The sequence below is a fragment of the Galeopterus variegatus genome, unplaced genomic scaffold (assembly GCF_000696425.1).
Source record: "Galeopterus variegatus unplaced genomic scaffold, G_variegatus-3.0.2 Scaffold1002, whole genome shotgun sequence".
NCBI lineage: Eukaryota > Metazoa > Chordata > Mammalia > Dermoptera > Cynocephalidae > Galeopterus > Galeopterus variegatus.
The window spans coordinates 360,185-382,888 of NW_007727113.1; the positions used below are offsets into that span (position 1 = coordinate 360,185).

Consider the following 22,704-nt stretch of genomic DNA (forward strand, 5'->3'; position numbering starts at 1 on the left):
CTGTGAAGGAAAATAATTTCTGAGTGTTTTTGGCCACACTGCCGCTGTCCTTGGCCCACCCTGGATGCTGCCACCCCCGGAGGGCACGGGGCAGCATGCAGTCCCCCTGCCCAGCTCACACGGGGCTGCCACTTTTGACTTCAATGAGTTGATTATCCAGCTGAAGTGACTGGCCCAGGGGGGTAGGCAAAGCAGAGTGTTCTTTGGACATTTGGAAACTATTTAAAGACCATAGACGTTTGGTGATTGAAAAGAATAACCCTCGCCGAGTACACTCCAGGAAATGTCTTCAGCCCTCGTAAATGCATTTTAAATCATCTCGCTTTGAAGATGAAACTTCAAGACTGCCTGGAAAGAAATCTGTTCCTCCCACGTCACGATCAGTGTCTGTCGAGTGGCACGTTGGCCTCGCGGTGGCAGGAGCCCTGGGCCTGGGCGGGTGGGTGAGGAGGCGGGCACAGGTATGACCCCAGTGTGCTCGGTGCTCAGAAGATGTGGGTCTGAGAAGGAGGGTCCTCCAGTGGATCCGGTAAACATCTTGTTAAACACGCTTGCTGGGGCACAGCTTCAAACTCCCAAAGCTGGGCACAGCCTCAGGAAGGGGATGAGTCCCAAGTGTGTCTGGCCAAGGAACCAGTTGCCCCACAGCATCTTGTGGGTGAGGACACGCTTGGGGACGGCTGCTCAGGTGCCCCAGGCCCGGCCCAAGGGCTGTGTGTTTTATTGTAGCCCCTGAAACACACCCTACCCAGACTCCCACAGGGAGACTTTTCTTCTCACGACTGCTGTCAGTCTCTGTCTTCTTTCTCTCCCACTTTAGCCAGAGCTTAAAAAAAAAAAAAAAATCTTATGTGCCTAAATAAATAAATGAACAAACACACAAACAGAAGTTGTTTGACATGTTCGTGTGAATCACGTTTTCCATTTGAAGTGGAAACAGCCAAGTGGCCGGATTTGCAGTCACCTGGGCAGAGTTGTCTGTGGTCACCTAGGGCAGAGCACGGTGATTGTCCCTCCCACCCCTAACTCCCAGTCCTGTTTAGCTGCACTTGCCAGTAATTAGAGCTTCCCATTAAAGACAGGACAAAACAAAGTTATGATTTGAAGAGACTACTAATTTTGATTCCTCACATTTCATTCTGCTAATTGTAGTATGAGTTTCTTAACTGCAGTTGCAGTAAAAAAACAAGTAGGTGACCCTTGACATCATTAGTCTTAGCTCTGAGGATATTGGAGCAGCTGAGAGCAGAAGGGACACCTGAGAAACGCTAAGAACACACACGTTGTTTCTGGTGCATTCACTTTTATTTTTCGTGCAGTATTTTCTGACGTGTTAAAAAGAAATAAGCCCAAATGTGGGCCCTGGTAGGTCCTGGGCTGTTAGAGGCAGAGCCATGGGCCCATGGGCTTGCCCCAGGGGTGGCACGACCTCACCATGCAGCGTTGTGTCCACAGGTGGACAGCGACACCATCTGGAACGAGGTGCACTCGTCGGGGGCGGCCCGGCTGGCCGTGGGCTGCGTGGTGGAGCTGGTCTTCAAGGTGGCCACGGGGGAGCTGAAGGTGAGTTGGGATCAGGTGGAAATGGGCTTCTGAAAGGAGGCCTGCCAGCAGGTGTCCAGCTAGGAGGGGGACAGCCCTCTGCCATCCCCTCAATCAAACAAGAGGTGGCCGTGGCAAGGGGAGGTGCCTCCTGGCCAGGGATAAAGGGTGGGCCCTGCTCTGTCGGCACAGCCTCCACGTTGAATCCGAGGGAACCTTTCCCACGCTTGTGAAAGTATTTATAATAGCAACAGCATCTGGCTTAGTGGAGGCAGCTGGGTTCTCACACCTGCTTTGCATCACTCTGCTACGACATGGCGAAGAAATCCTCGCCCTCACAGAAAATTGGGAAAGGAAGAAGTGTTTTAGCAGCCTTTTCATTTAATTGTGGATATTCTTATTTGATGGTAACCAAAACTCAGCAAGCAGTAGTGTCTTGAAGACCGGCTGCCACACGGAGTCCAAAACCATTTCGGGGCCTTTTCCTTCTGGTTCCGTCAGCACCACCCGTTAGCCTGTTTTGCGTGTTGAATAGATCTTTTATCCATGGGTGATTTTGTAACACTGTGCATTGGTCATTTAGAAATTTCGGTTCATTAAGTTATGTACATTATACAATATCAAAAAGAAATCACTAATTGTTTAAAACCATTAACATCACCACCCATCTCATGAGAAAAGTCTTTTAAGTACTATGGTCAGGCTCACAGTGGCAGGTACAAGTGTTCCAGACTTCTAATTTGCATCTTGAAAGCTCAAATTTTATTGCCTACGACAACTACTGAGTGTCATTTTTCCTTTGAGTGATAGTCTCACTGTCTGAGAACTGTCTTTGACTTACCCAAGTTGGAATAACTAGTTTGTCCATCCTTCTTCTGAGGAAAATTGGCATTCCTAGAAAAAAGGAGCTGGCTCAGCTCACAGCTCAGCAGTCGCACAGCTGTGCTCCCCGAGATAGTCCTCGCCCTCGGTCAGTAGTGGAACTGCCCACGTGCCTTCCCTTTCCTTTCTGCGGGACATTGAAAGGATGTGTGTCCGAAGGTGGAGATTTAATAAAATGTATACATTGCACTGCTTCCTGAAGCACATTTCTAAGGGCAACTGCCTTCTCCCTGCAGCGTGTGCTGGTGAATGCAGCGAGGACGAGCGCTGGTCCATGCCGCTGCGTAGCCACCGCTGTGGCACCAGCACCACACCCTACAATGCTATGGCACCACTGGTGCAGCTGTCAAAACAGTGAGAAAGGCAAATAGAGCCATAGGACTGTTATAGCATAGACCCCCGGAGGGGTCCGCAGACTGCAGAAACAGGGAAACAGTTCTACAGCGCTGAGTTGGTTAAAAGGCGGACCTACCACGTGTGTTGGTCTCTCGACCTCGCTTGCTGCCCTTGTCCCTTCCTGAGCCAGTCCCTGTGGTGGCCAGCTGACCGCTTCCCACACCCACTTCCCACAGTCATTAATGGTTGGCTGGCCCTTTAGAGGCTGTTAAGAACTTGGACCACATAACTTCTTGGTGGTGGTGATACCAGGAGGTGCCCGTTTAAACCATTTTTATTGCAGCAGCTACAGAGCAGTTTGCAGATGGTTTTTAAAGCACAGGCAATGGGGGGGGGGGGCATGCAACTATTTTCCAGCCTCTGAACCATTTCTCTCAAGTGTTAATGGAGTTGTTTGTTTTATGTTTTGCCTACTCGCTGAGAACTGAGCTGCAGTAGGACAGGGACATGTATATTAAGGCCAAACTGGGGCACAGAGTCCCTGCCAGCAGCTGACTGCCTGCACGGGCCCTTCTCCCAATCTGCGTCTAGGTGGACGCATGTCCTGAACAAACAGGGACCCAGGCCCCCTTCCACACTTACCCAGACATCGAGCCAAGCCGCCCAGATGTGGGTACACAGGGGCACACCAACCTTTCCTCTCAGGAACTTGGTTTCATAACCAACACGCCTCTTAGAAAGAAGGGACCCGGACTTCTTTGAAAGGTTGACAACCAGCCCTTTATTCTATGCCATGTCAGTGTGGTCAGGGTGTGACCAGAAGCTGGGTCTTCCATTTATTCTGAGTCTGCAAAAAGCTTAGTTTGTTAGAGTTTTCTCATGGATGTAGAACATATCTGCCATCACTCTCTCCCATCCTCTGTTGTCATCTGCAGAATGGCTTTGCTGTGGTCCGCCCCCCGGGACACCATGCCGAGGAGAGCACGCCCATGTAAGTAGACACGCATGGTCCCTCGCAGGCAGGGGACACGGGTCCTGGTCCTCTCCAGGAAGAGCTGGGTCGGCACCTGAGTGACGACAGGGACTGAGTTGCCATTGCTCACCGGCCTGTGACATGTTGTGTCCATGCGCTGAAGTAGACTAAGTGCGCGTCCCAGGAGCCACGTGGTGGGTGACGGGCACAGACTCTAAACCCACCATCCTCACCGATGGGTCATGAAGAGGAGATGGATTGGGGGAGGAAATGAGAGGAAAGGGGTCCATGGTCATTCAGAGGGTGTTAGTTGTTAATTTGTTGTCTGAGCCTAGAGTAGAGTAAGGCAGGTGGTGCTTCATTGTTCTAGAGAGTCGGGGCCAAACCCCTTGGTGCATTTTCGTGTATGGTCTTGTAGCTGACCTGCTGACAGTTGGGTACTAATGAGGCCAAGTCACCAAGTCACGTCCACATGGACCAGCTGTCTGTATTCTGTTTTGGGTCTTCTGGATCCCCCTGACTATCCACACTTCTGAGGATTTGGACAAGGGAGTGAGTGTGGGGTATGGACCGTCCCGGGCCCATCACTGCCTCTGGAGAACCAGTGACAGGTGGACACCCAGCACAGGCTCCTGATCCTGCAGCTGTCGGTGGCATACCTTTGCTGCCTGGGTGGTGAGTTAGTTATCTTATCAAAGAGCCAGCTATCTTGTGGGATGCTGGTGGCTTCTCTGATGAGCTTGGTCAGCCCTAGAAAGAGTGCATGCCCTGTGCTCTGGGGACAGAGCAGGGCACCTGATTTTGCTGGATAGAGTTAGGAGAAGATGGCGTTTGGGTTATGCCTCGGGGAACAAATAGCGGTGTCAAGTGGGTCAAGCGAGGGTAAGTGCAGACACTCACAAGGGCACTTTCAGGGAGAAACCAGGACGCACAGCATGGCCCAGGACAAGGGGAGCCACAGGCCGAGCTGGGCCAGGGCCTCCTGCGCCACCCCAGGGGGCTTGGGCTTTATCAGATGGGCAAGCAGGAACACTGTCTCTTCACAACAGGAAGTGAGGTGTGTGTTTGGAAAGGCACCCCCTCATGTTCAGAAAGAGCAGGTTGTAACCACCGAGGAGTGAACTTCAGGTTGGCATCTTTGTGGCTTTTCCTGGGGGGGAAAAAAAAAGCTGGTTACTGCACGTCCCAGAACTCACCCTGTTACTTAGGTATCCTGTTTTCTGTTTGTTTCATTTCCCAGAAGTTACTTCTCTAATTTGAATCTAAGTCGTTGGATATTCTAAGTAATAACTCCAAGTGAAATGCGCACAGGTGTTTTTGGTTGAGTTCTTGCCTGTGTCTCCGACGAGCACTGCAGCTATAGTTCTAAATCTGGAACAGCAGAGCTCATGCCACGGGAGGGTCGCTGGTGTGCGCGGTGCGGGCTTGCAGCATGCCGGCCTGGAGTCTGCCGTGGAGTTTCAGACAGAGGAAGACCGAGATCAGAGAGATTGTCATCGTTACTTTATTCACTTCCTTGGCTTGTTTCTTTGATCTTCTGAATAAGACTCAAAAATTACAGTTCATCACTTGAGCGATCACATGTATCATTATTACATGTCTCAGAACATGGAAAGATAAGCAGTAAGCAACTAAGTTAAGTAACTTCTGTGTTTGTGGACCAGAGCATCTCTTCCGATGTCTGGGGACAAATAAGAGGGAAGTACTGGCGCAGACAAAGTCAAATTGATTTGTTTGGTATACGGGTGTTAGAGATCTCCAGGCAGGGGACTGCGTGTATATCGGGGGGTGGGGGGGTATACATCCGTGGTGTGTGTGTCTGTGGTATGTGTCTATGCATGAGTTTGTCTGTGTGCTGTGTGTTTGTGTGTGTGTGTATCTGCGTGTGTGTCTGTGTCTCTGTTGGTCAGTCACACAGCATTAATCAAGGTTCCCTAACTACTTGATCAGGAGCCATGCATTCACCAGAGTCTCCTTAGACTCTCTGAGACTCTAGATGGTTCTGTTGCAAGTTGTGTAAAAACTGATAAGTACGCTGCGTGTCTCTGTCCTCATTCTCTCCTGCAGGGGCTTTTGCTACTTCAACTCTGTGGCTGTTGCTGCCAGGCTTCTCCAGCAGAGGTTGAACGTGAGCAAGATCCTCATAGTGGACTGGGTAAGTGGGGCCAGCTCACCTCTGTGCCCCCGAGCAGATGACGGTGTGTGTGGAGACAGGAGGTGCATGCTTTTGTTGGGAACTATCTCAAGGATGCAGAAAATTAAAGCCCCAAATGAGTCTGTGTTACAGCTTCAGTCAGCCAACCATGCCAATCACGGGCTTCTGAAGCGTCTAGAAATTTACCTGTGGTTGAAGGCAGCCGCTAGGGTGACCCGTGGCAAAGTCTTACTGGAAGGTTGGAGTTCAGGAGGAGAATGTGCCTGGCCTTGACCTCGTGCATCTGACCTGGGAGCGTGGGATGTGTCCTCCGCCATCTGGAGGCTGTGCTTGGGTTCTGGGGCACTGCTGATGAAAACCCCTTCCTTCCTCCTTTACATGGTCCCAACTAGTGCCAGGATAAGTGGCTGAGCCTCCTTTTCCATCTTGCTCTAGGAGGTCCCACTTCTCAAAACCACTCTGCCCCAAAAGGGGCCAACTTTTTAAAATAATGCTGTATAATATCTGAATCTGAATTCCAAAGATAGGTATTCTGATTCTTATACTGGAAATGAGTATCGAGGTATTCATTTTATTTTTCTTTTTAAGCCGTATATATACATATATAATAGTCCCTTTGGTGTTTATGATTTATGATTCATTTAATTTTTTTGAGGAAAAAATCTCAGATGCATCAGGTGGGGTTATGATTTGCATTGCAAGAGTTCTTCTCAGCTCAGGAAAAGAAATAACAAAACGCAGCCCAGGTACCCCGCCGGCCCCCAGGTGGCCGGTGCTGGCTCTTACCTGGCCCTGGGGGGCGTGGCTGGGGTCACGTCAGCGCAGGCCACCAAGCAGTCGGTCTCCCACATGGGCACCCACCTGGCGGCCAGCACACCCTCGCTCAGCTGTTCCTGAGGAGGGGTTGGAAACGGACTGGAGGGAAGCGAGGACGCTGGCGGCACACAGTGAAGGGGCGCCTCTGCCCAGCACACAGGCCGTGCCCTGTACAGACGCTGTCATGCAGCGTCCACCAAGGGCTGCAATCACTGCCGCATTAACTGTACACAGAAGTGCGTGTGGCGTCCTCACAGCCATGCACCAGCCTCACAGAAGCTTCGGCGTGTCCTCACAGCCACGTGATCAACCCTGGGGGGTCGCTGCTTCTGCTCCCTGTGTGTGGCTGTGGCTTCCACACTTTCTGTAACGAGCACAGGCCACCTCATAAGTAAGAAAAGACCCGAAGGAGCAATTTGCCATGGTTACGACCATTGACTTGTGTGCAGCGAGGCTGCCCTTCACCCGCCATCCTGGCACCTCCCAGCATGGCAGGAAAAGATGGCCGCAGGGCTGGCAGAAGCCCCAGGCTGCCTCTCATTGCCCTCTGGTATTCATGACATGGGGATGGGCATTGTGATTAAGAAGAGCAGCTTGTCGTTTTAATATGGGTGTCCGGACCAGCCTCGTGGGGGTTTTTCCTGCTCTATCCGTGGCTGGTATAGAGTCAGCCCCTCACATGTGCCTATAAGTGTACAGGCCACAGTCAGGGACCTCCCTTCCAATGGAGGCCTAGGGCATGGCTCACTGTCACAGAGACACGGCAGGTGCAGAAAATTAATCAATGGCTCTGTTTGGAAGACCATGGCTGCTGGGCCTGGCTGAAGTGCCAGCGTGTCCTTTTTGCAAAAATCAGGAATGTACCGTGATACTGGGGGCGAGGAGGACAGTACTGTATTCTCAGACACTAGCCCTCAGACTACCCTGCACCACATAGTCGCCCACACCTGCTGGGTGCAGGCTTGGCTACAGGTGCAAGGTGACTCTGAGCAGGCACCGTTGTCACAGGGCCTGGACGGAGTTGGCTGAGCCGGGAGGGCCGTACCTCGGTGCCTGGTTCTGCCCTGACCTGTTCTCGCTGCTCTTTAAGGATGTGCACCATGGAAATGGGACCCAGCAGGCGTTCTACAGTGACCCCAGCGTCCTCTATGTGTCCCTGCACCGCTACGACGACGGGAACTTCTTCCCGGGCAGCGGGGCACCTGATGAGGTGAGCAGGTGGCACTGTGGGAGGGAGGCCGGGCGGGCACGCTCTCTGCCGCCCAGATGGTAATTTCCGGCACATGGCAGCCAGGTGTGCACACGTGGCCCGGATTTTGTCTGAAGTACAAATGAAAGAGTGGACCTCACTTCTGGTTCCAGTCTAGGCAAACTGAAGTACTTGTGCACTAGCAGGTGTGCATGTCCTCTTTCGCCCGGGAAAGGCCCAGGCGCTTTGTGCGGTCCAAACAGCGGCCCACGCGGCATCTTTTAGGGGACCCCTGGGGCAGGGCACGCCGTCTGTCCTCTCACCTGTGGGTGCTGCGTGGCAGGCCTGAGGCTCCTGCCCTCCCTCTGCACAAGGGGGCCCCAGCCGTGGGGAATCGCACCTCAGAGGAAGGCTTCACCTGCCTGTGGGTCCAGCGCCTTGGAAGGAAGTGGGGAACGACTGAACCATTTACAGGAATTTTCTGCCCAAAACGAGCCAGGCCTGGCTGCCCTCTGTTCGTGTACAGCACAGCACAGAGATTTACTGAGGCACTTAGTGGCCCCCTCGTGGCTCCCCACAGTTCCCACAAGTTGCGGGCCACCGAGAGCCTGGCATTCTGTGAGGATGGCGCTATGTCGATGTCAGAGTGTCAGGCTGGGGGTGGCAGCAACGCACACTGTCAGGCCACACACTGGCTGTGCCTGTGGGGGCCACGACGCAGAACCTGCATCATGTGTTCCTGTCACAGACGTTCACCTCAAGGGTCCGTGACACATGTTTCTTTCCTGGCCACAGGTGGGCACAGGGCCGGGCGTGGGCTTCAACGTCAATATGGCTTTTGCTGGTGGCCTCGACCCCCCCATGGGAGACACGGAGTACCTGGCGGCCTTCAGGTGAGTCTGCTGGTTTCGTTGCTGCCCTTCCTTTGAGGGCACATTCAGATCACCTTGGGGTGGGCACCCCAGTCCATCAGGGAGCACTTTTCAGAGACCAGTGCTCCTGAAGTGCCATGTGTGGATGACTGCAGTGCTGGGTGCTGTGCGGGTGCCATCCACTCTTTAATGCCAGAAGTGGGATCTTTGAGACCCATCTCGCCTTTGTTCCTAGTGTTCCCTTCTTGTGCATTAAATAAAAGTCAGGAATCCATCTTGGGTCCTGATGGTAAATGGGGACAGAGGCAGGGACTTGGGGCACAGTGTCGGAAGGTGTCCCATGAAGACAGACAAGAGCTCAAACCTGAAAGATTTCTTAATCTCCTCACTTTTCATTCACAACCCCTTTGTGAGATGATGCAAGACATAAATCAGGGTCCCCTTCGTTTACGTGGAAATCGGGCTCTGGCCCCACTGCCGTTTCCTCTGCGTCACTGGGCCCTTCAGAATACAGCTGCAGGGTGATTCTTTTTAAACACGGTGTTTGCTTTTATCATCAAATAGTAATTTCTACTTTGATGTAGGCCAGGTTGAAGTAATTCCTGCCGCCAGAAACGGGTGGCCTGGCGGTGCAGTTTTCTCATGATTTTCGGTACTGTTGTTTTAAAATGGCAGTCTCCACCTGCCATGGTGGAGGGAGGTGGCTCTGGTGGCCGAGCGCGTCCCTGGGCCTCGTGAGGAGGAGGGCTTTGTGAGCGTGGCTGAGCCTAGCAGACCACCAGTCTTTGTTGGGAAACTGTCAGTGCCGTATGCATTAGAGCCCCATGAAGTTTGCAGGGCATTTTTCTCTCTGCTTCTTTCTCTAATTCCACCATCTTGTTGTCCTGATTGCTGTACATATAAAGCACATGCATGTAGGCACGTGTCTGTGCAGTGCATGTGGCTGTATCTCTGTGGACGTGTGTGCACATGTGTCTGTGTACATGGCTGTGTGGAGAGTGTGTATTCATGTGTCTGTAGCTGTGGATGTGTTTGTGCAAGGGTGTGTGTACCTGCCTGTGGGCACGTCTGTGGGGATGTACACTCACATCTCTGCATGTGCACGTGTGCGTACACATGTGCCTGTGTGTGTCTCTGCATGCACATGTGACTATGTGTGCATGTCTCTGTGCACACGTCTCTGCCTGTGTATGCATGTCTCTGGCGGGTGAAACTCTGCACATGGACACATCTGTGAAAGTTTTGACACAGACTCTGCCACATGCTCTGTGGGGACCCTGGATAAGTCAGGTGCCCCTCTCAGCATCTGCTCTCATCTTGAGATGGAGTCCTGGCCCCCCGCCCAGAAAAGTTGTCGGGGCCTGGTGGTGTAAAGGCTTGCCCAGTAGTTGTAGGTCCCCTTCCCCAGCCTCTCAGTGGTTTGTAGAAATAACAGATCCCATTTGGTTAAATCGAGGCAGAAGGTCAGCTCCTCAGACGATGAAACTGGTCTATGCAAATAGGAATTAATTACGTCCATAGAAGACCCACACTGATTTCCCCCGAATCGCTTTTTCGTCTGATCTCCTTGGTTTGATCTTGATATTTCTTCCTACTCTTGGTCAGATATAATGTAATTTTGACAATTGCCCTGCCTCATTTAAGGGAGCAGGACTTCCCCAAACACAACATCTGAAAATTTGTAATGTGGGATTTGAATCTGTGAGACGGGGTTGTCGCAGTCTGTCTATGGGACATGCTCCCCGGTGGTGGCACAAGGTCATTTCCCCACTGAGAACTGACCCTTTTTGAGGCTTCTGTGAAAATAAAGTGCCCGGACCCCGTGAGAGGTGTAGATGCTGCCTGGCCGGCTTCCTGCCTGAGGGAATGTTGGTGCTTCCCAGGGGTCAGGGGCCCGGTGTGGCTGAATTCTGGTGCAGAGAGAAGGCGGAACGTTCTCGGTTTGACAGGTAAAAGTAGGCGGTTCTCTCTTCTTTCAGGTCAGTTTTTGACTGGACTGGCCCATGCCTCGTGGACATTTCTCGACTGTAACTTCGATTCTCTGATCCTGGGGTGAAAATCTCCCCACCTGTGTCCTGCTGCAGGGTAGGGGTAGGGGTCTGCCCGCAGGACCCCTGTGGGACCAGCCTTTCAGATGAACCTTTCTGAACTGCTCTTGACATCCGTTTTAATCTTCTGCCAAGTGTACACATGATAAGACCTTATCACGTGCTCTTTGAAAAGGAAAATTGTTTCAGGGTTTTTTTATTGATTTTAATGTAAAATAGTACTTTGAAGTTTACAATTCATGGTTCCCTGGGCACGGATGGGGGCTGAAGGTCAGAGATTCGTTTCCCCCTTTCTTCTGTGCCTCTCTTCCTTCTGGGGGCCCCTGGGACAATGTGTGCCTTAAAGGCAGCGCCTTGTCACTCAGACCCGTTGCCTGCCACGTTGCATTTTCAGGGGATCAAGGCTGAGATGAAGAAAAGATAAGAAAATTGCCCCTAATGAAATCCAGAAGCAGCCGGCACTTTCTCCTCAGGCTCAGAGACTCGCACGAGAAAAGGCGACCTTAATTCAAACCAGCCGCAGCGCCAGACTCGGCTTTGAAGTTGGCTGAGCGACGTCTGCACAGACAGGACGCGCTTCCCTTAACCCCTCCTGTACCTGCTCGCCAGCAACGTTGCGGGTCAGCCCGTCAGCAGTGACGAAAACGAAACTAACGTTACTTTTATTCATGACTTGGATTTAAATGTGGCATGATGAAGCTTATCAAAGATATCGTGAAACTGGGTATTCTAACATGGTGACATTAATCTCTTAATGAATTGACGCCGGCCCTCAGTCGAGCACCTGGGCAGTGGCTCTGCACGTGCCCAGCCTCTGGAGCGGGCGCCAGGCTGAGGCTCTTTGAATTTTCATTACCTCCATAAGACGTGTTCTTGCTTCTGCTTTTTTAGACAGTTGCTTTCTACGATTGTGGTGAACTACGCACAGACTTACTGTCCTGCCGTCTGCCCTGTGCACGGCAGTGGAACAATGCCTGTTCCGTGCACACTGCACCTGCGGGACCAGCCTTGCTGCTGTCTGGATACTTGCCCCAGCCCGTTGCACCTTCTGGTCTGAAGGCAATTGTGTCTCTTTAAGGTCATCAAATATTCCCCTATATAGAAACCTGAGGACGTTCTATGGTGACTTTAGAAGCAAACGATAGAAGCTAAGACTTAGTTGAGGACTGCTACGTTTAGCCAGCCTCCTCCGTACCTGCTGGGCCCGGCCCTTGGAAATTATGAACAAGCACAGTCCCACCCCGAGGGTGGCAGGGACCAGGCAGCAGTTGATGCGCGGAGCTGAGTTTGGTAGAGCGGGCACTCAGGGTGGGAGGTGAGGGCCTGCCCACTTGGGGGGCCGAGCCCGGGCTGAGTCTTGAAGGAAGGATCCTGGCCTGGGTGTGGGGGAAAGGGCATTTCCATAGGACCAAAGCCCAAAGGTGCAAACCTGCCTGTCCGTGTGGGGCTGCCTGGGAGCTTGACCTTGATCCTGAGTACAGGATCTGTTAGGGCTCTGGCTGGTGGTCGGGGGAGCCTGGCCAGGACAGGGGCTGGGGGCCAACTGGCACTTGGGTAGGCATGGAGAGGGCCCAAATGGCTGTCTTGGAGGAGGGCAAGGGGTGCCAGGTGGAGAGCCTGGAGGAGCAGGTTTTGGGTTGGGGCAGAAAATCGCTCAGCTGGGGGCACAGGGACACTCAGGCTTCAGTCAATTTTCAGAAAAAAGTGAAGTGTCCATCGGAGGTGGCAGTTGTGAGGCCCCTGGTGATCCAGGAAGGACAAGTTCAGTAGGTGAGGCTGGAGCACGTGGGCTGTGAGGAGGTGGGCAGCAGGGGCTGTGCTCCCTAAGAGTCTGGGGTCAGCTGGCAGGGACCCCCGTCCAGGGGAGGTGGGCGGGGACGGGAGGACGAGGCAGGACCAGGGCTTGCAGAGCCTGCTGCAGTCACTACTGTGGTCGAGATACAGAGGAGACTTCATGCCCGGCCCAGGCCCAGCAGAAATCTGCTCCTCAGTCCCTGTTGGGCTTGTAGGGCATCCTCACAGGACATGCTGCCCCCGTGTCATCAGGCATTTTATTCCTGGGTGTGGAGTGGAAGGGGTTGCCTAGAGCTGGCAGTCCTGGGGAGGGACAGGGGAGTACCCTGAAGGGGGGGTCCAACGTGTGCCAGGGCCTGAGGACGAGGGTGGTGGCTGTCAGCATGGAGGGTGGGACATTGGTGGGTTTTCTGTGTGGTCCCCGAGCCCTTGGAGTGAGTGCAGGAGAGGATGAGGAGAGGCCGGCAGAGGCAGGTCCCACACCCTTTGGGTCACAGTGTGACCAGAGCAGCAGGTGGGGGTAGCAGATGGTGTGAGCCTGAGAGGATGGGACAGGCAGGAGCTGCTGAGGGACTGGAAGTAGCAGGGGAGAGGGAGAGGTCACACTTCACTGGGGACAGATGGCTGAGAACGCAGCGAGCAGAGAGGCTGGGGCACGCTGGGGGAGGGGCTCTGAGCCTGGGGTTGGGCCTGGCCCTTTCTTCAAGGTGGAGGGTTGCGGACTGCCTCAGCACCCGCTCTGCCCAGCCACGGTGCCCCGGGTGGCAGGCCGCAGAGTTGCAGCTGTGGGCCGGGAGGGCTCGGGCAGGCATCCCTGTCCCAGAGCAGCTGGGTCCACATCATTTTTGTCTCTGCTCCGTTTCTGACTCTCAGAAGGGGTCGTGTGCTTAGGATGGGCGGTCACTCCAGGAAGTGGTGGTTTCAGTGGCTCCCTCTAAGGGTGCTTGGCAGGACACCCATGGCCCGGGAGCATAGGGAAGCCTGTGGCTGAGGTGCTCAGGGTCCAGGCCCAGCGTGCAAGTGTGTGATGACTTCAGACCCCAGCTACCTCCTCACCCTCAAAGCCAGAACTTAAACATGGCACAGAACAAAAGGAATTTTCCAGTTGCCAACACGCCACGCCTGTCAAAATGGTGTTGTCAGACAGCTCTATGAAGGCAGGTCTGTCCGTCAAGCAGCAGGTCGGGCATGTTCGCTCCTCGGGGACACTCAGCAGCAGACATTTGTCACAAGCCTTACAGAAAACACCATGGAAAGGCCAGTGGTGCAAGGACCCCCACCATAGGCCCACAGCCAGTGGCACTTGCATGGTGGCTGGTAGGACCCTTGTTCAAGGAGATGTCATGGGCCAGCTGGTGTGGACAGTGCCCCTGGGACAATGAGGGGCAGAAAGGAAGCCAGCCCTGAGCCTGGTTCTGATGGGGCCCCGGTGCTCGCTGGCCACGGGCAGCCACAGCACTGAGGCCATTCGCCACATCAGCTCAGTCTGCTCCGAGGCTTGCGCTGACTGTGGGCTTGATGGATTTATTTTGTTGAGGGCCCTAGTGTGGGGGTATGTGTAGAAGGGTGTTTCTTTTCAGTTGGTGGAACCCAACTGTTGGGCCAGTTATTGCATTTAGTTTCAGGTGCGGGTTTCGGAAATGACAAGTTTGTACACCTCATAATCTGATGTCATGTGGTGGCTTACAGGTGTAAATGCCCCATGATGTCACCTGACACTCCAGCAGGTGGGGCCCACAGACGCAGTCTGTTCTTCCAGCTCACACCTGTCTAGCAGCCCCGGCCCAGCAAGGAAAGCCAATGGTGTGGATGTGGGTGTGCGTCACCCAGGCTGCACTTTTCACATCTGCTGACCATTTTCCTTAGACACATGTTACCTGACAGTGTCAGCTTATGCTTTTGTTCCAGTCTCTAAGAGGGCAGGAACTTTCTCTCTTGTTCATTGCTACATGGCTGATGGCCAAGGGAAGGGTACAGTGCTATGTTGGGAACTGAGGCACCGGGAGTAGCCTGGTGAGGACATGGACAGCGTCATGGAGGCTTCACATAGGACCAGGCAGCGGAGCCTGTCACCTCCAGCCTCAGCCCTGCACAGTGCCACCAGAGCAGAGCCCCCCTCCAGTGCAGAGACAACGGGCTTAGGAGCTCTCCGGGCACAACAGCACGTACCTTCTGCACACTTACCTGCCTTCTCTCAGAGGCGTACCCATTTTTACCCATTTCTCCTGCCTCTAAGCAGACGGTCGATTGGTCTGCTGCATTGGGACTCTCCAAGGCCATCCCTCTCTGCCTTCAGGTTGCCCCGAAAAGGTCAAAGGTGACCCCATAGAAATACTCACTGTTAAGTGATGGTTTGAGAGAAGGCCTACAGCAGGTATTTCCATCTTCTGTTTTCAGAAATTAAGTCGATTATTGAAAGTGTAATTCTGGACTAAAATGTGAGTCCAGTTTCTGTTTTCTCTGCAGCACCTGTTGAATAGGGACGTTCTTTCATCTGCCCTCCTGGCTGAGGGCTTGCCGATGGGACGAAACATCCTGGGTGACCTGGGGATCTGGGAGGTGGGTTGAGATGATCCTTGGGAGTCCCCACTTCTTACAGACCAGGAAGCCATGTGTGCCATCGAAGAGCAGTGACATTTCTTAGTTGTACCACAGATGGGCGCTGGAGACCACCCGAGCACAGGCTTCTGTTCAGCGCTGTTTTGCGTTGTCTTAGCTCTGTCAAGTGTCTGGCATTACAACCTCGCGGGTTCCAGGCCCGGAACAGTAAAAGCCGGCGTGCACACACAGCTCCCAGGCCCACGCTCACGCTTGCGCCTGCAGTCCCTCGGCCTTGTCTTACTTTTTGTTCTGGTTGGCTTTTGGGAAACGCCACACACCATGCACAGACGCCAGGGGCTCTCTTGGTACAAACTTCATTTAACGATTTTAACAGGACTTTCTTGGAGGGCAATTAGAAATTAAGCAGCTCAACCGTACTCTAGAGCAGAGAACTAAAGCCCACCATGCACGCTTGCGTTACAGCAGCTGCCCAAGTGCTCCGTGAGTGGTGCGGCATCTGCACAAACCTCTGTGGTTTTCGTTGAGAAAACATTCTGGCTTTAAAACCCCTCTGAGAAGCATGGCTGAAACTGTGTCATTCTGCCCAAAGAAAAAGGTTCTATGACAAGAGCTGCATTAGAATAACTAGTAGCCAGTCTCCCTGCAACGATGTGGACAGTGGAGGGCCAAGAGGGCCGCCTCCCTCGGCCCCGCCACTGTCGGGCTGGAGCCACCGAGGCCAGCCTTGGGACCCTGGTCAGAGAGGAGGGTGCTCCCAGGCCTCCGTCCTGAGTACAGAGCACGGCTGTGTGTCACGCAGAAGCCGGAGGACTCCTCCTCAGCCCTGGGCATCTCTCCATCATGCCACTGAGCAGACTAAGAGTTTCTGAGTGGCCAGCCACCGTGGCGGGGTTGCCGGCACCCTCGCCAGCACGTGCCCTAAAGCAAGTGCTGTGTTGGAACGTTTTGAAGTTCATGTTCACAAGGCCCCTCATGCTGTTGCTGCAGAGTCCCCGTGGACACAGAGACCCATCAAAATCTGGGGTCAGTGTTGCGCAGGACGTGGCAACCTGCCTGAACCCACCACCCATTATTTTTAAGCAAAATGTTATCAGGACCCAGCCACGCTCACGCTCACTCATTGTCTTTGGCTGCTTTTGCACTACAAGGACAGCTTTGGGTGGTCCTGACAGAGACCATGTGGTCCGCAAGCTAAGACATCCACCGTTGGGCTCTTGGCAGGAGACGTTTGCTGGCCCCTGGCCTCGAGTCACCTTTTGGGCTCTTTAGGAGCCTAGCGATGACCCTCAAGGTACACCTCCTGTGTCCTTCAGAGGTACCTCCTTCAGCCTGTTGCAGGGGCAATTCCAGAAGAAATTGTGTAAGCCAGGTATATTCTCAGAAGAAAGAAAATCAAAGGCAGCAGAACGCTGAGAAGCACGCAGGGTCCTGTGTAACTTCCCGTCTTGTGTCTCAGAGCGAGCTTCTCAGCTGGCACAGTGCCTCGGTGTGGCCTTGGTGTGCACTTCTTGGCAGACTTTCTCGTGCCACCTAGAGCAGACTGAAGCCACATGATCTCTTCATATGAGGGGCCTTGTGCCCTCTTCCTCACCTGAGCTCACTCTGGGGGGGGGTTTCAGAAGCCGCAGTGCATGTTCCTGGAGTCGGGATGGGGCCTTCCTTCTGCCGTGGTGTCCCCAGTGGCACTCGTCACCACTGAGCCACAGAGAACTGGCAGCAGGCCTCCACCTTGTAGGTCGTGCTCTGGGTTTTTAATCCTTCCTCCGCCTGAAATCAGGAAAACTTTTCAATAGGATTGCGATCTAGAAGAGTCCCCAAATGGGGTCACATTTAACTTGGAGCGTTTTGTTTCTTTTGGCCATATTTGATACTTGTGCTGTCTTCAGTAGGGAATTTCACTTTGTTGCAAAATCTGAAGGAGAAACTAGAGGCTTTCAGGGCCAGCCCTGCTGCCCCTCAGTGTTTCTGGGAGTTCTGTGGTGGAAAGGGACCCCCGCCAAGACGGGGGTATTCGGGTGCCCTGCATGAGGGCCTCTGAAGACCCAAGTGGAGGGAAGGGGTCTTGGTGCACCAGGCCCACGTGTGGTGGTGGAGGTGAGGGACACAGGGAAGGTGTCTGGTGCCTGCTGCAGCCATGAATGGCCCCAAGGAGTAGCAGTGGTGGCACCATAAAACGTGGACTTCCCCAGCAGAGGCTGAGACGTGTGGGGAGTCAGGTGACCCAGGGGTCACAGCAAAAACGAAAGGCACAGCTGCACGTCCCGCCTCCTCCAGCCCGCACCAAAACTGGAGCCGCCAGACCACCTTCCTCTTGGGACCACTGCTGTCCCCAAGGAAAGGGGGCCATGATCCTGCCCACCTCACCCACAGAGGGAGTGAAAGACTCTGAAGGTCAGCGGTGATTATTAATTAAAAGTCAAATAAAGCAGCTCAAACAGCACATGAAACTGCTTAACTTCCTGATTCAGTTTATAACACCGGCATATATTTATAGCACTTGCTGACCTGATCGTTCACTCTACGCCGATAGGTTGTTTTGTGTTAAGTGTTTTTTCCAGTTTTCAAGTAGAAAATTTTCCTTGTTTCCCTGATGTATGTTAACCACTGAACTTCTCGGCAGTGTTTATATTTTCCAGTCAATTCTTTTAAATTTGTCATCAGTGTTCCCTTAAAGATCCCAAACGTCTAATTTCTTTTTAGTTCCCCCTTGCACCGTCCGTACCATCGTTGGTCACCGGTGTTGCCACCTTCTGGGTGAGGGGAGCACACTGGGGCTCCCATGGGGCGAGGGATGGGGAGGACTGTCCCTTTTCTCCCGTATTGAATGAAAGCCTTAGAAAAGCACAATATCCTCTCACCCCCGTTAGACTGGCCATTGTCAAAAAGACAGACAATAACAGCGCTGGCGAGGATGCAGAGAAAGGGGACCCTCGTACACTGCCGCCGGGACTGTAAGTTGGTGCAGCCGCTATGGACAACAGTATGGAGGCTCCTCAGACAACTACAGACAGAGCTGGCACATGATGCAGAAATTCCACTGCTGGGTGTACACCCAAAGGAATGGAAATCAACGTGTCGAAGGGACGCCTGCACTCCATGTTCATCACAGCTCTATCTACAACAGCCAGGATATGGAACCAACCTAAGTGTCCATCAGTGGATGACTGGATGAGGAAAATGTGGTATATATGCACCATGGAATACTGCTCAGCCATAAAAAAGAGTGAAATTCTGTCATTCACAGCAACATGGATGGACCTGGAGAAAATTATGTCACATAAAACAACCCAGGCACAGAAGGAGAAATACTGCATGTCCTCACTCATAAGTGGGATGTGAATTAACAAACAAACAATAAAGAAAAAGAAACAACAATCACAATAATACATTGAACTTTTAGAAAGAGGGAACACAACCGTGTTTACTGGAAGTGGGGAGGGGAGAGGGAAGAGATTAACGATGATGTGTTAACAGACGCAAAGAGTGATTATGTATCGTCACGATGAATCAGCTGACTGTCCTGGTCTGACCATCACACGTTGTACACAACTATTGCTAGTCAACTTTGTACCCCACAAATACGTGTAATCACTGATGCTTCAATTTAAAAAACACAACACTGTAGCAGCAGGGCCACCCGAGGGGGTGAGCACAGCACCTGCTGCGGGGTGGATGGGAAGGGAGAGCCTGGGCTTGGCTGGGGAGGATGGGGGTGGGGTGGGGTGGGGACAGGGAGGTCAGGGTGGGTCCAAGCAGAACTTAAGACAGGCAGCTGGTGCCATGGAGTTACAGATCACCTCCAAAATATGCATCCCAAAAAATACCTGTGCTATAGCTTTGGCTAAGTACGTGTGTTGGGCTGTTGATTTGGACTTTGAAGGTATCTATGAAACATGCAAGATCATGTTTGCATTGATTTCCTTTTGATTAGCAGAGAGCTGTAAGACTCCACCCTCAGCCCACTAACTGTAAGGGGATACAAGTACAGGCATTGTCGGCATCAGAGACCATGTGTGTTCTGGTGACTATCCAGTTCTTTCGGTTGTGTCCTCAGCTGACCTAGTGACAACTTCTCCTGCCCTTTGCAGAACGGTGGTCATGCCGATTGCAAACGAGTTTGCTCCAGATGTGGTGCTGGTGTCATCAGGCTTCGACGCTGTAGAGGGCCACCCCACACCTCTTGGGGGCTACAACCTGTCTGCCAAGTGTAAGTGGGTCTGCAGGTGACCGAGGAGCTGAGGTCACCCTCAGCACGCCCGTGATTCTGCTTGTTTTTATGATAAGTTGTGTTGTGTGTAAAGGAAAGTCGCCTCTTCACTTACTACCAAGAACGTGACAGTCCGTTTAGGTCCCCAAGAGCCCAGAGCGAGTAGCAGGAAGCTGCAGAGCAGGATGTCTCAGGCTCTGAGTGTCCTGGCAGGGCAGCAGCCCATGAGAAGGGCGTAAGGGACTTGGTGCTGTCAGCCAGATGCGGGCACCTGAGGAGCTGCAGGCCACCTCTAGGTGACAGCAGCAGGTCCTCATCCCTGGTGGGCTTTTTGTTCTCTGATGTTGCCCTATGTCGATGGGCAGGAGCAGGCCCTAAATACCTGTGAAAAGAGAAACATTTGTCAGCGAAGGCAGCTTCAGAGCTGGAGAAGGGGCCCAATGTCATGCACGTGCTTTGGAGGATTTGCCTTAGATGAGGGCCATGTTTTTTAGTACAGGAGGAAGAACGACCAAACAGCTCTGCCCCCAGCAGTGGCTGTGTCCGCAGCAAAGCAAGAAATGAAAGCCCTCCTGGCATCAGCACCTCGGGTCACACAGCGGCCTCCCTGCCTCCTCCTCCCAGCCATGGCTACCCAGTACCTTGGGGTTGGAGCTGTTGCAGGGCCAGGGGATTCTTCTGTGGCCCAGGCCTCCTGGGGCCTATAGACTTGGCCTTACTGACTTCCTCGAGGCCCTGGCATCCAGCAGGCTGCCCTCCCTGTCCTCCGTCAGCACAGGTCACCAAGGAGGAGAGCCACTCTCTCTGGCCCCACACAGGAAGGGCATGGGTTCTCCAGAGGAGAAGGGGGACACCTAAGGCAGCCAGCACAGGGCCTCTTAGAGCCACCTGTTCCTAAGCCTGGGGCCTAGTGGCCAAGGAAGTGGCCAGCAGAAGGCAGAGAGCACCCATCGTGCCTGGTGCCTCCCAGCGCCCAGCCAGAATGCCTCTGCCGCCGTATGCTGAGCTTCTCATGTGGTCCTCGTATAGCCCTGAAGCTGCTGTCTGTGTTTCCATAGACAGAAAACCTGAGGCTTTGGGAAGTCACAGCCTCACCTGCACCTGCAGGTGTCAGACAGTGCAGCCTGGCATGGGCCCGGTCTGCTGACAGCCAGCCCATTATCGGGGCCACCAATCAGTGTCACCTAGTTTTCCCCAGCTCCCTGATAAATGTCAGACTGTCCCAGCTGAGGGTAGCAATTATCTTTTCCCGTCAGCAGTCTCTGCCAGGGGGTGGCTGATGTGGGTGCAATGGAGGGATCAAAGCCAGATGTCCAGTGTGTGTGAAGCCCTGGGGGCACCTGCAATGTGACATGTGTGCATGCAAATGCATCTGCAGGGCACGTCACATAACCAGAACCCTGTGGGCCTTGGGAGTGGACCCCTCTGGGGAGCTAAAGGGCAGGTGGCAGGGGCTCACTCAGCTGCCCTCGTTCCCAAACAAGATGGTTTGCTGCATCATAAAATCAAAGCACTGAAGCCATAATTCGTATTCTCGGATAGATCAAAAAGGGAATCCGAAACCAAAATTCTTCAACGAACTTCCTAAATCAAACCTGGCCTCTATTATGTGCTTCGGCATCCCTGCCCCCAGGGCCTTTTGCGTGGCGATGTCCTGTGCTCTGGGAGGCTTTGATCCCCAGCCCGCCCGCGCCCTCCCTCGACTGCACTCCCCGCTTGTCGTTGCAGGTTTCGGGTACCTGACGAAGCAGCTGATGGGCCTGGCCGGCGGCCGGATTGTGCTGGCCCTCGAGGGAGGCCACGACCTGACCGCCATCTGCGACGCCTCTGAAGCCTGTGTTTCTGCTTTGCTGGGAAACGAGGTACTGAGACCCCGTGGAGTGCTCCGTACTGACGATCTGCAAGCCCGGCTGTGAAAGCGAGTCGGGTCTCTGAGCTGTGTAGACTCTGCTTCCGGCTGGGGATCGAGCGTCCCCATCCACCCCCACTTAGCAGGACTGCTGTGAAGTTGGCAAAACTCTTTGATTACAGCCAGAAGGCGGTGGGGGAAGGATCGGCAGGAACCTTTGCTCTAGAAAAGTGGTTTGGATCCACTCATTTGGCTTCATTTTTCCTTCAGGTATTGGTTACAGTCAGGATGTCATGACTGAGAGGTTTCATTTTTCTGACTCTTAATTTCCTCTGTGGACAGTCGGTTTCTCTAGGAAGTTCTGAAGTGGGTTTTGGGAGTGGCTCAGAGGCCGGAGCCTGGGCTGCTCTGCCCAGCAATCCCGTCTGCTGTTCTGAGCCTGCAGTGAGACCCAGGGTCAGGGCTTGTGCTTCTCCCCATCAACACTGTAGGACAAGGTCAGGGAGACACCACGGCTTGCACAGCCAGGCCTGCAAGGGCCTGTACAGAGAGAGGGAAGAAAGTTGCTAGGGCTCAAGGGGAGAGAGTCCATGTGGAGCGTTCCACTCCAGTGGGACACGTCAGCGGTGTGTTCCTGCCCATCCAGGCTCCGGTATGCTTGGCCTGTGCCCAGCGAGCACTGCCATGGCTGCGGGCCACAGGATGGTGGGAGGGGAAGGTGCTGCTGGTGCCATCGTCATGTCCCACCCAGGGAGCATCTGAGGAATATGACGCAGAGCCGAGTGCACCTTTCATTTTGACTTTCCAAAGTGTGCTCTTCCTGAAACTTTAAACCCAGCCAGGGGCCTTTTGGGTGTGGGTGCGCCCACCCATCTCCTGGCTCCGGGCCTTTCCTTTTGCTTGCTGCGGTGTCAGCTCAGGTCCTGAAGGGCCAAGTGTTCAGGTCACCTGACCACATGATGGCAGCACAGGGTTGCCCTACTGGGGATGTGGGGCCAGTGCAAGCCTCTGCCTCATGTTGCCCTCGGGGCCCCTCGTAGCCCATCAGATGGCACGAGGGTGTTCTTAGAGTCGGGGGCCTGCTGTTCAGAGGGTGTGCATTGTTGTCTCCGTGCCCATCTTGCTGGTGCCCAGTGGCTTACAGGAAACCCGCATGCCCACCCCCGTTCGATGTTCAGCCCCCCTGTGGGCACCGCCGGTAGCGGTAGGGTAATGCTTGTTCTCAGGGCGAGGAAAATGTACATTCCACCATCCTGCCTTGCCCGTTTTTAAGTGTTAATCATTGCAAATATTGTCCCCGGACCCCTACGTTTTGGTAGCCAGTGGAGCAGTGACTGTGTTGCCGTTTGGTCAGGTGTCATGTCCTGCCTCGTGGGCAGGTGCTCAGCACAGGGCTGTGGTCTCCGGCCCTCCTGTTGGCCGCCGTGTGGCACTGGACTCGCAGGTGCATGCACTGCTGCAGCTACTGTGAGGGTTGTT

At 53.6% G+C, this 22,704-nt stretch overlaps 1 protein-coding gene across 1 annotated transcript in view; it reads left to right on the forward strand.

The window, feature by feature from the left end:
• HDAC4 (histone deacetylase 4) overlaps positions 1 to 22,704 on the forward strand; it is a 340,220-nt gene that overhangs the window by 303,320 nt on the left and 14,196 nt on the right. Inside the window, exons 18-24 of the mRNA XM_008574155.1 lie at positions 1,456 to 1,563; positions 3,696 to 3,751; positions 5,801 to 5,888; positions 7,795 to 7,914; positions 8,689 to 8,786; positions 19,258 to 19,376; positions 21,105 to 21,238. Coding sequence (XP_008572377.1) covers positions 1,456 to 1,563; positions 3,696 to 3,751; positions 5,801 to 5,888; positions 7,795 to 7,914; positions 8,689 to 8,786; positions 19,258 to 19,376; positions 21,105 to 21,238 — 723 coding nt within the window. The remainder of the gene's footprint in view (positions 1 to 1,455; positions 1,564 to 3,695; positions 3,752 to 5,800; positions 5,889 to 7,794; positions 7,915 to 8,688; positions 8,787 to 19,257; positions 19,377 to 21,104; positions 21,239 to 22,704) is intronic.